The 18,069-nt window shown below is 44.8% G+C and overlaps 1 protein-coding gene across 1 annotated transcript; it reads left to right on the top strand.

Moving 5' to 3' along the window:
- Positions 1–202: 202 nt before the first annotated feature.
- LOC120982001 (phospholipase A2 inhibitor and Ly6/PLAUR domain-containing protein-like) lies at positions 203–16,407 on the top strand. Its single transcript, XM_040411845.1, has 5 exons — positions 203–320; positions 12,440–12,547; positions 14,756–14,896; positions 15,145–15,267; positions 15,889–16,407. Exons 1-5 carry the CDS (start codon positions 269–271, stop codon positions 16,086–16,088), a joined length of 624 nt encoding a protein of 207 aa, XP_040267779.1. The 5' UTR covers positions 203–268; the 3' UTR covers positions 16,089–16,407.
- The last annotated feature ends 1,662 nt before the right edge of the window (positions 16,408–18,069 follow it).

The raw sequence follows: 18,069 nt of genomic DNA, 5'->3' as shown, positions 1-18,069 counted from the left end.
CCCCATAGACGGACCTGTGTGATGCCCCAGAACTTGAAAACAACTTCCCAGACTGTGATGGAAGTTTTTGGACCTGTCTTTATGGAAAATTCCTGGTCTGAGGCAGGCACATGGTAATGTCACATGGGGCGGTCCCCTCTGACCCCTCCTATAGTCTGCACTGGGTATGAGGCAGGCACATGGTAATGTCACATGGGGGCGGTCCCCTCTGACCCCTCCTATAGTCTGCACTGGGTCTGACACACATCCCAGGGTCTAAGCAGAAGCCATGATCTCAGTGCTGCTCCCTCTCTGCCTTCTCCTACGTCTCATCCCCCCAGGTAAGGGATTCCCAGAACGTCACTTCTTACATCTTTATTATGGACTTTGTGTGTTTTTTGTTTTTGCATCTGTGTTTTATTATTTAATAGGTTTAATGTCTTTTCATTATTTTTCCTCCTGCGTTTCCATGCAGCCCCCCTGAGCCCCACTCACTGGAGGGCGGGAGGGAAAACACGGATGGGGCAGGATGGTGGGAGCCAGAGCCGTCAGGTAGAAGCTCTTCTCCGTCACATTGATATTAGGGCTGTAGTGATAGAGGGTAATACATAGGTAGATAGATGGGAGATAGATATAAGATATATATTAGATAGATACAGTCCTGATCAAAAGTTTAAGACCAATTGAAAAATGGCAAAAAATCCTGTTTAGCATGGCTGGATCCTAACAAGGTTCCAAGTGGAGCTTCAACATGCAATAAGAAGAAATGGGAGTGAGACAAGACATTTTTTGAGCATTAACTTTAATGAAAACAACGAATAAACTGAAACAGGCTGTTTTTCAGCTGATCCAAAGTTTAGGACCACACCTCCAAAAAAAAAACGTTTCCAGGAGGTGAATGGGAACATTTCTCCAAGTGGTGAAGACGGCCGCACGAAGGCCATCTACTGTCTGGAACTGTTGTCCATTTTTGTAAACTTCCCTTGCCATCCATCCCCAAAGGTTCTCAATTGGATTTAGATCAGGGGAACACGCAGGATGGGCCAAAAGAGTGATGTTATTCTCCTGGAAGTCCCTTGTCCTGCGGGCATTGTGTACTGTAGCGTTCTCCTGTTACCACACAGACGAGGGCCCTCAGTCATGAGGAATGCTCTCTGCCACATCTGGACATAGCCAGCGGCCGTTTGACGCCCCTGCACTTCCTGAAGCTCCATTGTTCCACTGAAAAAGCCCCCCAGACCATTATGGCGCCCCCTCCGCTGTGGCGCGTAGGAAACATCTCAGGTGGGATCTGCTTGTCATGCCAGTAACGTTGGAAACCATCAGGACCATCAAGGTTACATTTTTTCTCATCAGACAATAAAACTTTCTTCCACCTTTGAATGTCCCATGTTTGGTGCTCTCTTGCAAAGTCCAAACGAGCAGTTCTGTGGAGTTCACGGAGACGAGGTCTTTGAAGACGTTTTTTGTTTTTGAAGCCCTTCAGTCTCAGATGCCGTCTGATGGTTATGGGGCTGCAGTCAGCACCAGTAAGGGCCTTAATTTGGGTCGAGGATCGTCCAGTGTCTTGACGGACAGCCAATTGTATCCTCCGGCTCAGTACTGGTGAAATTTTTTTTGGGTCTTCCACTTGACTTTTTTGTTCCATAACCCTCAGGATCATTTAAGAAATTCCAAATCACTGTCTTACTGCGTCCCACCTCAGCAGCGATGGCGCTGTGAGAGACCCTGCTTATGCAGTTCAACAACCCGACCACGTTCAAAAAGGGAGAGTTTTTTTGCCTTTGCCATCACAACGTGTGACTACCTGACAGAAAATGACAATGAATCCACATCTTTGCACAGATTTGACCTTTTAAAGGCATGTGGTCCTAAACTTTGGATCAGCTGAAAAACAGCCTGTTTCAGTTTAATCGTTATTTTCAATTAATTGAATGCTCAAAAAATGTTTTGTCTCACTCGCATTTCTTCTTGTTGCATGTTGAAGCTCTACTTGGAACATTGTTAAGATCCAACAATGTAAAATATGATTTTTTGCCATTTTTCAAGTGGTCTTAAACTTTTGATCAGGACTGTATGAGATAGATAAATAATACATAGGTAGATAAATATAAGATAAATATGAGATAGATATGAGCTTGAATATAGATAGATATGAGATAGATAGATATGAGATATACAGTACAGACCAAAAGTTTGGACACACCTTCTCATTCAAAGAGTTTTCTTTATTTTCATGACTATGAAGGCATCAAAACTATGAATTAACACATGTGGAATTATATACATAACAAACAAGTGTGAACCAACTGAAAATATGTCATATTCTAGGTTCTTCAAAGTAGCCACCTTTTGCTTTGATTACTGCTTTGCACACTCTTGGCATTCTCTTGATGAGCTTCTAGAGGTAGTCCCCTGAAATGGTTTTCACTTCACAGGTTTGCTCTGTCTGGTTTAATAAGTGGGATTTCTTGCCTTATAAATGGGGTTGGGACCATCAGTTGCGTTGAGGAGAAGTCAGGTGGATACACAGCTGATAGTCCTACTGAATAGACTATTAGAATTTGTATTATGGCAAGAAAAAAGCAGCTAAGTAAAGAAAAACGAGTGGCCATCATTACTTTAAGAAATGAAGGTCAGTCAGTCAGCCAAAAAATTGGGAAAACTTTGAAAGTAAGGGCTATTTGACCATGAAGGAGAGTGATGGGGTGCTGCGCCAGATGACCTGTCCTCCACAGTCACCGGACCTGAACCCAATCGAGATGGTTTGGGGTGAGCTGGACCGCAGAGGGAAGGCAAAAGGGCCAACAAGTGCTAAGCATCTCTGGGAACTCCTTCAAGACTGTTGGAAGACCATTTCAGGTGACTACCTCTTGAAGCTCATCAAGAGAATGCCAAGAGTGTGCAAAGCAGTAATCAAAGCAAAAGGTGGCTACTTTGAAGAACCTAGAATATGACATATTTTCAGTTGTTTCACACTTGTTTGTTATGTATATAATTCCACATGTGTTAATTCATAGTTTTAATGCCTTCATAGTCATGAAAATAAAGAAAACTCTTTGAATGAGAAGGTGTGTCCGAAGTTTTGGTCTGTACTGTACATGAGATAGAGAGATAGATAGATATGAGATAGATAGATGATTGATAGATAGATAGATAGATAAAAGATAGATAGATATGAGATAGATACAGAGATACAGTTGCAAGAAAAAGTATGTGAACCCTTTGGAATGATATGGATTTCTGCACAAATTGGTCATAAAATGTGATCTGATCTTCATCTAAGTCACAACAATAGACAATCACAGTCTGCTTAAACTAATAACACACAAAGAATTAACTGTTACCATGTTTTTATTGAACACACCATGTAAACATTCACAGTGCAGGTGGAAAAAGTATGTGAACCCCTAGACTAATGACATCTCCAAGAGCTAATTGGAGTGAGGTGTCAGCCAACTGGAGTCCAATCAATGAGATGAGATTGGAGGTGTTGGTTACAGCTGCCCTGCCCTATAAAAACGCACACCAGTTCTGGGTTTGCTTTTCACAAGAAGCATTGCCTGATGTGAATGATGCCTCGCACAAAAGAGCTCTCAGAAGACCTAGGATTAAGAACTGTTGACTTGCATAAAGCTGGAAAGGGTAATAAAAGTATCTCCAAAAGCCTTGCTGTTCATCAGTCCACGGTAAGACAAATTGTCTATAAATGGAGAAAGTTCAGCACTGCTGCTACTCTCCCTAGGAGTGGCCGTCCTGTAAAGATGACTGCAAGAGCACAGCGCAGACTGCTCAATGAGATGAAGAAAAATCCTAGAGTGTCAGCTAAAGACTTACAGAAGTCTCTGGCATATGCTAACATCCCTGTTAGCGAATCTACGATACGTAAAACACTGAACAAGAATGGATTTCATGGGAGGATACCACAGAGGAAGCCACTGCTGTCCAAAAATAACATTGCTGCACGTTTACAGTTTGCACAAGAGCACCTGGATGTCCCACAGCAGTACTGGCAAAATATTCTGTGGACAGATGAAACCAAAGTTGAGTTGTTTGGAAGAAACACACAACACTATGTGTGGAGAAAAAGAGGCACAGCACACCAACATCAAAACCTCATCCCAACTGTGAAGTATGGTGGTGGGGGCATCATGGTTTGGGGCTGCTTTGCTGCGTCAGGGCCTGGACGGATTGCCATCATCGAAGGAAAAATTAATTCCCAAGTTTCTCAAGACATTTTGCAGGAGGACTTAAAGGGTTTCTATCACTTCGTTTCACCTATTTAGCTTTCAGACACTAGCGATCCGCTAGTGTCTGCTTTATCTAACCATCCTAATATAAGAGCTTATTGTCCTGCCGTTTAGCTAAAAAAATAACTTATATAGATATGCAAATGAGCCTCTAGGTGCTATGGGGGCGTGATTAGCACCTAGAGGCTCCGTCTACCTTAACAAACTGCCGCCGCCCAGCGCGTCCCTCCAGCCCGCCCATCTCCTCCGGAATGCGATGCTCCTCGTATTCGGCGCATGCGCAGTGAATGTCTGACCGCTTCCCTGCTCAGACATCTCCACTGCGCCTGCGCCGATGACGTCATAGTGCTCCGAGGAACAGGCGCAGTGGAGATGTCTGAGCAGGGAAGCGATCAGACATTCACTGCGCATGCGCCGAATACGAGGAGCATCGCATTCCGGAGGAGATGGGCGGGCTGGAGGGACGCGCTGGGCGGCGGCAGTTTGTTAAGGTAGACGGAGCCTCTAGGTGCTAATGACGCCCCCATAGCACCTAGAGGCTCATTTGCATATCTATATAAGTTATTTTTTTAGCTAAACGGCAGGACAATAAGCTCTTATATTAGGATGGTTAGATAGAGCAGACACTAGCGGATCGCTAGTGTCTGAAAGCTAAATAGGTGAAACGAAGTGATAGAAACCCTTTAAGGCCTTCTGTCCACCAGCTGAAGCTCAACAGAAAATGGGTGTTGCAACAGGACAACGACCCAAAGCATAGAAGTAAATCAACAACAGAATGGCTTAAACAGAAGAAAATCCACCTTCTGGAGTGGCCCAGCCAGAGTCCTGACCTCAACCCGATGGAGATGCTGTGGCATGACCTCAAGAAAGCGATTCACACCAGACATCCCAAGAATATTGCTGAACTGAAACAGTTCTGTAAAGAGGAATGGTCAAGAATTACTCCTGACCGTTGTGCACGTCTGATCTGCAACTACAGGAAACGTTTGGGTGAAGTTATTGCTGCCAAAGGAGGTTCAACCAGTTATTAAATCCAAGGGTTCACATACTTTTTCCACCTGCACTGTGAATGTTTACATGGTGTGTTCAATAAAAACATGGTAACATTTAATTCTTTGTGTGTTATTGGTTTAAGCCGACTGTGATTGTCTATTGTTGTGACTAAGGCCTCATGCACACGAACGTTTTTTTTCACGGTCCGCAAAAACAGGGTCCGTAGGTCCGTGATCCGTGACCGTTTTTTCGTCCGTGGGTCTTCCTTGATTTTTGGCGGATCCACGGACATGAAAAAAAAAGTCATTTTGGTGTCCGCCTGGCCGTGCGGAGCCAAACGGATCCGTCCTGAATTACAATGCAAGTCAATGGGGACGGATCCGTTTGACGTTGACACAATATGGTGCCATTTCAAACGGATCCGTCCCCATTGACTTTCAATGTAAAGTCCGGAGTCCCTTTTATACCATCAGATCGGAGTTTTCTCCAATCCGATGGTATATTTTAACTTGAAGCGTCCCCATCACCATGGGAACGCCTCTATGTTAGAATATACTGTCGGATATGAGTTAGATCGTGAAACCTCATTTCCGACAGTATATTCTAACACAGAGGCGTTCCCATGGTGATGGGGACGCTTCTAGTTAGAATATACTACAAACTGTGTACATGACTGCCCCCTGCTGCCTAGCAGCATCCGATCTCTTACAGGGGGCCGTGATCAGCACAATTAACCCCTCAGGTGCCGCACCTGAAGGGGTTAATTGTACTATCATATCCCCCTGTAAGAGATCAGGGCTGCCAGGCAGCAGGGGGCAGCCCCCCCCCCCCCCTCCCCAGTTTGAATATCATTGGTGGCCAGTGCGGCCCCCCCCCCCTTCCTCCATTGTAATAAATCGTTGGTGGCACAGTGTGCGCCCCCCCCTTCCTCCCTCTATTGTAATAATTCGTTGGTGGCACAGTGTGCCCCCCCCCCGCCTCCCCCCCCCCCCTTCCTCCCTCTATTGTAATAAATCGTTGGTGGCAATCATTGGCCCCCCTCCCTCTATAGCATTAACAACATTGGTGGCCAGTGTGCGGCCTCCCATCTTGCGCCCCCCCCCCCCCCCCCCTCTGATCATTGGTGGCAGCGGGTTACTAGCAATAGTACAAGATTCATACTTACCTGGGAGCTGTGATGTTCGTGTCCGGCCGGGAGCTCCTCCTACTGGTAAGTGACGGTTCATTTAGCAATGCGCCGCACAGACCTGTCACTGTCACTTACCAGTAGGTGGAGCTCCCGGCCGGACACGAACATCGCAGCAGCAGGTAAGTATTAATCTTCTACTATTGTACTATTGCTAAGTAACCATGGCAACGAGGACTGTAGTAGCGTCCTGGTTGCCATGGTTACCGATCGGAGCCCCAGCGATTAAACTGGGACTCCGATCGGAACTCCGCTGCCACCAATGATGATGGGGGGGAGGGGGGGGGGAGATGGGAGGCTGCACACTGGCCACCAACGTTGTTAATGCTATAGAGGGGGGGGGGGGCAATGGGGGGCGCACACTGTGCCACCAACGATTTATTACAATAGAGGGAGGAAGGGGGGGGGCGCACACTGTGCCACCAACGAATTATTACAATAGAGGGAGGGGGGGGGGCCGCACTGGCCACCAATGATATTCAAACTGGGGAGGGGGGGGGGGGTCTGCCCCCTGCTGCCTGGCAGCCCTGATCTCTTACAGGGGGATATGATAGTACAATTAACCCTTTCAGGTGCCGCACCTGAAGGGGTTAATTGTGCTGATCACGGCCCCCTGTAAGAGATCGGGTGCTGCCAGGCAGCAGGGGGCAGTCTTGTACACAGTTTGTAGTGTATTCTAACTAGAAGCGTCCCCATCACCATGGGAACGCTTCTGTGTTAGAATATACTGTCGGTTCTGAGTTTTCACGAAGTGAAAACTCAGCTATGAAAAAGCTTTTATGCAGACGGATCTTCGGATCCGTCTGTATAAAAAGTAACCTACGGCCACGGATCACGGACACGGATGCCAATCTTGTGTGCATCCGTGTTCTTTCACGGACCCATTGACTTGAATGGGTCCGTGAACCGTTGGCCGTGAAAAAAATAGGACAGGTCATATTTTTTCCACGGCCAGGAAACACGGATCACGGATGCGGCTGCAAAACGGTGCATTTTCCGATTTTTCCACGGACCCATTGAAAGTCAATGGGTCCGCGAAAAAAAACGGAAAACGGCACAACGGCCACGGGTGCACACAACGGTCGTGTGCATGAGGCCTAAGATGAAGATCAGATCACATTTTATGACCAATTTGTGCAGAAATCCATATAATTCCAAAGGGTTCACATACTTTTTCTTGCAACTGTAGATAGATAGGAGATAGATAGATAGATAGATATGAGATAGATATGAGATAGATAGATAGGAGATAGATAGATATGAGATAGATAGATAGATAGATAGGAGATAGATAGATAGATAGATAGATAGATAGATAGATAGATAGATAGATAGATAGATATAAGATATATATGAGATAGATATTGTATAATATAGATAGCTAGCGGTGCTGTCCTAGGTTCAAAGCTAAGCAAGGACACCTGCATGGAGTTTGTATGTTCTCCACATGGATGTGTGGGTTTCCTCCGGATACTGCTGTTTCCTTCCGCACTATAAACTCCTACTGCTGGGGAATTGTGAGCTCCACTGCGGACACGAGCCATGCTATCTGTACAGCGCTGCACTATGCAGACTTGGTTCAGTGCAGGAATTGTTGTGCATTTATTTCATGTTCCACTCTTTGGAGATTCGGATGCTGTCAGATCTGTAGACAGTTCTCCTTACTGCAGCAGGAAATTGCATTTTTGAAAGCTGAAATATTTAAATTATCTGTTAAACAAACTCCAGCTAGGACTGCTGCAATGCCACTGCCACAGAGGACCCCCAGAAATGGCAGATGGGTTAATGTAGGTTCTGGAAGTCTTAGAGTGGTGGATAGAAGACATGTCCCACAGTCGGTGGTTCTCCATAATTCATTTGCAGCACTCTCAGAATGTAAGGACAACATGGATATGGACTCAAGCACAGAGGGTGAGAAACCATCGACTCCTATGTCTAATGTATGCAACAAAAAAGATAAAGTGAAGTCTCAAAGGATGCAGCTGTTGCTGGGTGATTCAATCATAAGAAGTGTGGAGCTTAAAGAAAATGGTTTTGTGAGATGTCTCCCTGGGGCTACTGCTAGAAGAGATAGAAGACGTATTATTAATATTGTTAAGCAAGCAAAGCAGGAAGGGGACGTGGATGTTCTTGTCCATCTAGGGACAAATGACCTGGCTTGCAATGAAGTGTCAGAGGTGAAAAAATCTTTTATCACACTTGGTAATGACGTACAGGATTTTGCATCCACCATTTCATTTTCTGAAGTTCTGCCTGTGCATAATGTTCAGAATGATAGGCAGAGGCGCATAAAGGAGTTCAACATATGGCTTGGTAAATGGTGTCAAGAGCAAGGATTTGGCTTTGTTTCTCATGATAGCTCTACTTGGAATAGAAAGGAACTGTACAAAAAAGATGGTTTGCATCTTTCTCTCAAAGGAACAAATGTACTTAGTGAACAACTCCAAGAATTTGCGAAAGAGTATTTAAACTAGGAAGGGGGGGCAAAAGAGTGAAAATAAAAGAGTCCAATTGCCCCCCGAAACAATGCCAGAACAGGCCAGAAGCACTGAGGTTAAGAAATGATAAGCTCAGAGTCCTGTCTACAAATGCTCGCAGTTTAGGTAAAAAAATCAATGAACTTGGGTCAATAATGGCATCTGAGAATGTAGATTTAGTGGCTGTTACGGAGACATGGTTTAATGAAAGAAATGACTGGGACATAACCATACCAGGGTACTCTTTATACAGAAGAGACAGAGAAGGCAAGAAAGGAGGAGGAGTGGCCCTGTATGTGAAAGATAGCATTAAATCTAACCTAATACAAGTTGGTGAGGCCAACATAGAGTCAGTTTGGGTTACGTTGCAGTTTGCTAACCATGCAGTAACTCGTGTAGGTGTGATATATAGACCACCTGGTCAAGTTAAAGAACTAGATGATCTACTAGTTGAAGAAATAGCTAAAATGACAATGAAAGGAGAAGTTATCATTATGGGAGATTTCAATCTTCCAGATATAAACTGGAAAACCAAAATAGCAAGTTCTACCAGGAGTACAGATATTCTAAATTCCCTACTGGGGTTATCTCTACAACAAGTGGTTGAGGAGCCAACCCGGAGGGAGGCCATTTTGGATTTGGTATTCACAAACGGGGATTCGGTATATGATGTCATTGTAGGCGAAACCTTGGGATCTAGTGATCACCAGTCAGTGTGGTTTAATATAAGAACTGTGAAAGAGTCCCACCACACAAAAACAAAAGTTTTAGATTTTAGAAAAACAGACTTTTCAAAAATGAAATTAGTCATAAATGAGTCCTTATCAGACTGGAACGGATTACATGGAGTCCAGGAGAAATGGGACTACTTAAAAGGTGCATTATTGAAGGCAACAGAAAATTGCATTAGACTCGTCAGTAAAAGCAAAAAAAGGAGGAGACCAATGTGGTACTCAGCAGAAGTGGCCCAAATCATTAAAAATAAAAAGCTAGCATTTTGTAATTATAAAAAAACCCAGAGCAATGAAGATAAGGAAATCTACAAGATTAGGCAGAGAGAGGCCAAGCAAGTTATAAGAACTTCTAAAGCGCAGGCAGAAGAAAAACTAGCTCAGTCTATGAAAAAAGGGGATAAGACATTCTTCAGATATATAAATGAAAAAAGGAAATTAAAACAAGGAATAACTAAATTAAAAACAAAGGACGGAAGGTATGTAGAAGAGAATAAAGGGCTAGCCGACTGCCTTAATGAATACTTCTGTTCAGTTTTTACAAAAGAAAAAGGAGAAGGACCTCCACTAGAAAGAATGACTATTAAATCGTTTGATGCATGTATCTTTACAGAGGAAGATGTTCTAAGTTTGCTGTCTAAGGTGAAGACAGATAAGTCACAGGGGCCTGATGAGATACACCCAAAATTATTAAAAGAGCTTAGTGGTGAGCTGGCAAAACCGTTAACAGATTTATTTAACCAATCATTAGTAACAGGAGTCGTCCCGGAAGATTGGAAATTGGCAAATGTCGTGCCCATTCACAAGAAAGGTAGTAGGGAGGAATCGAGCAACTATAGACCAGTGAGTCTGACATCAATAGTAGGCAAATTAATGGAAACCCTATTAAAGGATAGGATTGTGGAACATCTAAAATCCCATGGATTGCAAGATGAAAAACAACATGGGTTTACTTCAGGGAGATCATGTCAAACAAATCTTATAGATTTTTTTGACTGGGTGAATAAAATAATAGACGGTGGAGGTGCAGTAGACATCGCATATCTAGATTTTAGTAAGGCTTTTGACACTGTCCCACATAGAAGACTTATCAATAAACTGCAGTCATTGAGCATGGACTCCCATATTGTTGAGTGGATTAGGCAGTGGCTGAGTGACAGACAACAGAGGGTTGTAGTCAATGGAGAACATTCAAAACAAGGTAATGTTACCAGTGGGGTTCCACAGGGATCTGTACTGGGACCGATTTTGTTTAATATCTTCATAAGTGATATTGCAAAAGGCCTCGCTGGTAAGGTTTGTCTTTTTGCTGATGACACAAAGATATGTAACAGGGTTGATGTTCCTGGAGGGAAACGCCAAATGGAAAAGGATTTAGGAAAACTAGAAGAATGGTCAGAACTCTGGAAACTGAAATTTAATGTGGATAAGTGCAAGATAATGCACCTGGGGCGTAAAAACCCAAGGGCAGAATATAGAATATTTGACACAGTCCTGACCTCAGTATCTGAGGAAAGGGATTTAGGAGTAATTATTTCAGAAGACTTAAAGGTGGGAAGACAATGTAATAGAGCAGCACGAAATGCCAGCAGAATGCTTGGATGTATAGGGAGAGGTATAAGCAGTAGAAAGAGTGAAGTGCTTATGCCGCTGTACAGAACACTGGTGAGACCTCACTTGGAGTATTGTGCGCAGTACTGGAGGCCATATCTCCAGAAGGATATAGATACTCTAGAGAGAGTTCAGAGAAGAGCTACTAAACTAGTACATGGATTGCAGGATAAAACTTACCAGGAAAGGTTAAAGGACCTTAATATGTATAGCTTGGAAGAAAGAAGAGACAGAGGGGATATGATAGAAACTTTTAAATACATAAAGGGAATCAACTCGGTAAAGGAAGAGAGCATATTTAAAAGAAGAAAAACTACCACAAGAGGACACAGTTTTAAATTAGAGGGGCAAAGGTTTAAAAGTAATATAAGGAAGTATTACTTTACTGAGAGAGTAGTGGATGCATGGAATAGCCTTCCTGCAGAAGTGGTAGCTGCAAATACAGTGAAGGGGTTTAAGCATGCATGGGATAGGCATAAGGCCATCCTTCATATAAGATAGGGCCGGGGGCTATCCATAGTATTCAGTATATTGGGCAGACTAGATCGGCCAAATGGTTCTTATCTGCCGACACATTCTATGTTTCTATGTTTCTATGTTTCTATGTGCTGTATAAGTGAGTGAAAGCAAGAAATACAAATGTGAGGTGGGTAGATATGACCGCATACTATAAACAGGTGACCAGAAAAGTTGTAGCATGAACTCATCAGAACATACTGGCAGTATTGTTTTGCCAAATAGAATGCCAGACATGCAGTGAAGACTGACACTGAAAGAGGCTAAGAAGTAGGAAAAAAGAGCAAGAGTAAAAATACAACTTTGTAACATTATAAGGGCTCATGCACACGACCGTATGAATAGGTCCACATCCGTTTTGCAATTTTGCGGAACGGGTGCAGACCCATTCATTTCAATGGGGCCGCAAAAATTGGGGACAGCTCATCGTGTGCGGTACACATCCGTCGTTCCATTATGCACCTCGCAAAAAATATAGGCATTTTTGTAATGGGCCGCAATTCGCCCCGTGGTCGTGTGATTGTGCCCTGACTCTAGCTGTGTACAGAGGCCTGAAAGTGAGTTGTGATATGTGTAGTATACTTATATTCCTGATAATCCAGATTACCTATTATTACCCAATCTCTGCTGTGCCCCCTATGTAACCCCCATAGACAGGGCACTGGAGTGATCCTCAGTATTTCATTTTTTTTATAGGTTACACTTTAAAATGCATTGAATGCTTCAACAACACGGCGCCGCAGTGCACAGGACCAACAAAGGATTGTGATGTCGGCCTCTGTATGTCCGGGCTTATCTCATTCGGTATGTTGTCACCCATAGCTCCAGGATTTTGATATTCATGAGTAAGGCCTCATTGCACACTGCCATATTTTCTGACCGGTGCATGTCCTACATCTGAGACCTGCTCCTATCTCGAGAACAGACCCCCTGTCTCAAGCCACTGGGAACAAAGAGGCAGACACACTTGTACAGCTCTCTAAATTCTCTTCTATGGGACTTTCAAAAATATGCATGCTTACATAGTGATCTGACTTTCCTTATGTGGACATGTCCGTCCCAGTAATACATGTGAGGCCTGTGTGTCCAGGATGCTGCTTCCTTTACCAGTGCTCATTTTCAGACTGATTTAAGGGATCTTCTCTAACCTGTACTGAATTTTGATCTGCCATGTACAACACCCTTCTCCTCCTCCTCTCTGCTGCTATCTCTAACACTGAGAGACAGGAGGGGGAGAGCAGAGAGAGCCGTCAGGAGCAGAGCTCTGATGGATTTATGGCAGATTCGGCAGCACTAGAAACTCTGTGAAGGACTTACACGCTCTCTGATCTGCCATGTGCAACTTCTTCCCCCTCCCTGCTGCTATCTCTAACACTTAGGCCTCTTTCGCACGGGCGTTGCGGGAAAAGGTGCGGGAACATGCACGATTTTTCCGCACGAGTGCAAAACATTGTAATGCGTTTTGCACTCGCGTGAGAAAAATCGGCATGTTTGGTACCCAAACCCGAACTTCTTCACAGAAGTTCGGGTTTGGGTTAGGTGCTGGGTAGATTGTATTATTTTCCCTTATAACATGGTTATAAGGGAAAATAATAGCATTCTGAATACAGAATGCATAGTACAATAGCGCTGGAGGGGTTAATTTTTTTAAATTAAACTCGCCTTAATCCACTTGCTCGTGCAGCCGGCATCTCGTCTGTCTCCTTTTTTGCTGTGTGCAGGAAAAGGACCTGTGGTGACTTCACTCCGGTCATCACATGGTCCATCACCATGGTAAAAGATCATGTGACGGACCATGTGATGACCGGAGTGACGTCACCACAGGTCCTTTTCCTGCACACAGCAAAAAAGAAGACAGAAGAGATGCCGGCTGCGCGAACAAGTGTATTAAGGTGAGTTTAATTATTATTAATTTTTTTTTAACCCCTCCAGCGCCATTGTACTATGCATTCTGTATTCAGAATGCTATTATTTTCCCTTATAACCATGTTATAAGGGAAAATAATAATATTCGGGTCCCCATCACGATCGTTTCCTAGCAACCGTGCGTGAAAATCGCACCGCATCTGCACTTGCTTGCGATTTTCACGCAACCCTATTCATTTCTATGGGGCCTGCGTTACGTGAAAAACGCACAAAGAGGAGCATACTGCGATTTTCACGCAACGCACAAGTGATGCGTGAAAATCACCGCTGATGTGAACAGCCCCATAGAAATGAATGGGTCAGGATTCAGTGCGGGTGCAATGCGTTCACCTCCCGCATCGCATCCGCCGCGGAATACTCGCCCGTGTGAAAGGGGCCTTAGAGACGGGAGGGGGAGAGTATGGTGGAGACTCCGAGATCAGAAACAAATATGGCCGCCCGTAGTTTAAGATTCTATAATGCCTGTCGTCCCGAGAGGAGCTGTCAACTATTTCTTCTGAATCCTCAATAGCATGCCCTCTCATACTCCCAATGATGAGGGTGATTGTCCCGGCATACACCCCTGTTAAAGTTTAACCTATCCCGATAATAATCTGGTAAAGTTACATCACAATGTTATTAGATGATAGTCATGCCGACGAGAGGCTATAACAATGCTCTTAACTCCTTCATTGCAGGAATTCCAGGTCGCCAACAATGGGTACTGCCTAGTAAAGGGCTAATCCCCCTAAATGGTTATAAGAAAGTACTGACTGATATGTACAGACCATGCCCCCCACATTACCATCAAAAGGAGCCAGTAGAGTGTCCCCATAAATAATAATGCAATATGGTGCAAGAAAAAAAAAGTGTAATCCTAAAAATTCTGGCTATCTGTAGCCTCCACTAGGGGGAGCTCACTACAGATCCCACTGAAGCAGTATCAATACATATGTAGTGTGCTCCCCCTAGTGGCAGCTGTAAGCATCCTCACCTGGCAGGTGTCCCATAGGAGAACCTTACCCTCTGCCTGATACCAGAGAAGAATGGATTGCTTTGAATGTTTTATATAGATTACTTCATGATGTGTGTTGTTGTCTCGTGCAGGAGATTACACCCTATTTGGCCGATCATGCGCACCCAGCGAGTCCACGTGTGGAATATCCGGGAGTGTCACCTCTACGGGACGGGCTATGCTGTCCACGTCCTGCTGTAAAACCAATGGCTGTACGCCGGATCCGCTGAAATGTACGGATATCTCATTTTCTTTCATTATTTTCAGATATGATTAAAAAAAGAAAAATATTACGATCTGTGTACGCAGCTCCTGTGCAGACCTATATGTTTCCATGGTTACAGACTACAAACAACCCCTGTGTAGTCTGGCCCATTGCCTACATTTTCCCCACCCATGTGGCATGACCATGCCCATGCCTCCATTACCGTACGGGCGACCGCTGATTGTGGAGCATCCCTTGACTCCATTTTGCTTCTAGTGCCGCCCCTCATCGCGCTGAAGAACGGCGTGACCTGCCAGACGTGCGCTTCAACTCAAGACCAGTGTCCTATTGAATGCACGGGAGACGAGAAGAACTGCGCCAGCGTGGAGCTAACCTCGTGTAAGTCTTTGCGTAGCTAAAAAATCTCACGTCGCTGCGTGGAAACCATCGGCAAGCAGGCCAGGTGCTGTTGACAGATCTTACCAGGCGTTGGTTCTTATTATGGCCTTCAGGAAATAAAAGTCTTCCCGCTAACATGATCCGCAGGCCATTCACAATAACATTCTGCACCCGCGGTGCTAAATAGAGACGTAAGAAAGCGAGAAGATCCGTCAACAGCAGATTGCTGATGGTTTCCATTAGACAAAGCAGGGGATTTAGAAGGTTAGAAGCTTTATTATGACCAAGATGATCCTTTTAAGCTGCTTTTTATTACTTTATATCTACGTTGGCTAAATGTGGAGCCTCCCTTTAAGACGTTGCTTTTAGTGGGGAGCAAAGTATATTATTATATTACTTCATCTCTTGTACTTTGGGACCATTCAGAGATGTCTCTGCCCCCGTCTGAGGACAGTCACCGCTTGTAAGACCAAGGTCCACAGCGAGATCTGCGAGATACCAGAGGGGAAGAGAGTGCGCCGAGCACAGGAGATGGATTGTGTGTGACATCATCACATTAGTCCCATTTTTGTCGATATCATATATTTCAATAAAAAAATATCATTTTAATTTTTCTTCCAGTGAGACCCGGTCTTGGTGCTAAACTCCGAGGCTGTGCGACGGATTCAGTCTGCGCTTTTGGAAACCATACATTTGACGTAGCCGGCATGGTGATGAATCTGGGCATTGTCTGCAGCAGCGCCTCCGCTGTTGTCCTCCAGTACTGCTCCCTCTTTCCGACCTTGGGATTTGCCATATTCATGACAAAACTTTTCCTCTAAGAAGCACGTCCACATTCTGCGCGGGAACCAATCGCTGGGAATATGATCATTGTCCTGTGCCCAGATTAACCCTTTCATATTGGGGGACCTATAAGATACCTAGCACCGAGTAAATGGTGTTGGCCCCTATTAAGACAATGGAAGATTCTGAGCACTGTTGGTCACTCAGATGCTCCAGGAATGGACCATCTTCTTCCGGGTGTGCACACTGATAAGATGCACCTTTTTTTTGGATGAAATTTTAGCATTATATGTGCCCATTTTACTGATTTGTTACCCACTTCCTACGCTATCCTATATTACTGAAATTCATTTTAATAAAGATTTTGTTAGAAAAAAACACAATATTCTAATTTACTTGCCTAGGTACTACTAGGTAGTAGTATTAAAGGGGATGTCTGTTGTGCAGAACCCCTATTGTGCGAGTCAGGGTCTAGCTGATTGTGAGGGGTATCATTGAGGGGGTGATGAATATGGAAATAAAGAGGGAGGGCAGCTCTTCATAGAGAAGGGTCCTGAACAATGGGCCCCTCCATTACCATGTCCCCTGTATTGCCCCAGTAGTTACCATATAACGTCGCCCTGTATTGCCCCGGTAGTTATAACGTTACCCTGTATTGCCCCGGTAGTTACCGTATAACGTCGCCTTGTATTGCCCCGGTAGTTATAACGTTACCCTGTATTGCCCTGGTAGTTATAACGTTACCCTGTATTGCCCCGGTAGTTACCGTATAACGTTACCCTGTATTGCCCCAGTAGTTACCGTATAACGTCGCCTTGTATTGCCCCGGTAGTTACCGTATAACGTCGCCTTGTATTGCCCCAATTAGTTATAACGTCGCCCTGTATTGCCCTGGTAGTTATAACGTCGCCCTGTATTGCCCCGGTAGGGTAGTTATAACGTCACCCTGTATTGCCCCGGTAGTTATAACGTCGCCCTGTATTGCCCTGGTAGTTATAATGTCACCCTGTATTGCCCCGGTAGTTATAACGTCACCCTGTATTGCCCCGGTAGTTATAATGTCGCCCTGTTTTGCCCCGGTAGTTATAATGTCGCCCTGTTTTGCCCCGGTAGTTATAACGTCGCCCTGTATTGCCCCGGTAGTTATAACGTCGCCCTGTTTTGCCCCAGTAGTTATAACGTCGCCCTGTTTTGCCCCGGTATTTATAACGTCGCCCTGTTTTGCCCCGGTAGTTATAACGTCGCCCTGTATTGCCCCGGTAGTTATAATGTCGCCCTGTTTTGCCCCGGTAGTTATAACGTCGCCCTGTATTGCCCCGGTAGTTATAATGTCACCCTGTATTGCCCCGGTAGTTATAAAGTCGCCCTGTTTTGCCCCGGTAGTTATAATGTCGCCCTGTTTTGCCCCGGTAGTTATAACGTCGCCCTGTATTGCCCCGGTAGTTATAATGTCACCCTGTATTGCCCCGGTAGTTATAATGTCGCCCTGTTTTGCCCCGGTAGTTATAATGTCGCCCTGTATTGCCCCGGTAGTTATAACGTCGCCCTGTATTGCCCCGGTAGTTATAATGTCGCCCTGTTTTGCCTCGGTAGTTAGAAAGTCGCCCTGTTTTGCCCCGGTAGTTATAACGTCGCCCTGTATTGCCCCGGTAGTTATAACGTCGCCCTGTTTTGCCCCGGTAGTTATAACGTCGCCCTGTATTGCCCCGGTAGTTATAACGTCGCCCTGTTTTGCCCCGGTAGTTATAACGTCGCCCTGTTTTGCCCCGGTAGGTATAATGTCGCCCTGTTTTGCCCCGGTAGTTATAACGTCGCCCTGTATTGCCCCGGTAGTTATAATGTCGCCCTGTTTTGCCCTGGTAGTTATAACGTCGTCCTGTATTGCCCCGGTAGTTATAATGTCGCCCTGTTTTGCCCCGGTAGTTATAACGTCGCCCTGTATTGCCCCGGTAGTTATAACGTCACCCTGTATTGCCCCGGTAGTTATAATGTCGCCCTGTATTGCCCCGGTACTTTAAC

This window comes from Bufo bufo, chromosome 11 (genome assembly GCF_905171765.1).
Source record: "Bufo bufo chromosome 11, aBufBuf1.1, whole genome shotgun sequence".
Classification (NCBI taxonomy): domain Eukaryota; kingdom Metazoa; phylum Chordata; class Amphibia; order Anura; family Bufonidae; genus Bufo; species Bufo bufo.
Note: the sequence above shows the minus strand (reverse complement) of the source record. Positions and strands in the feature narration are given on the sequence as shown.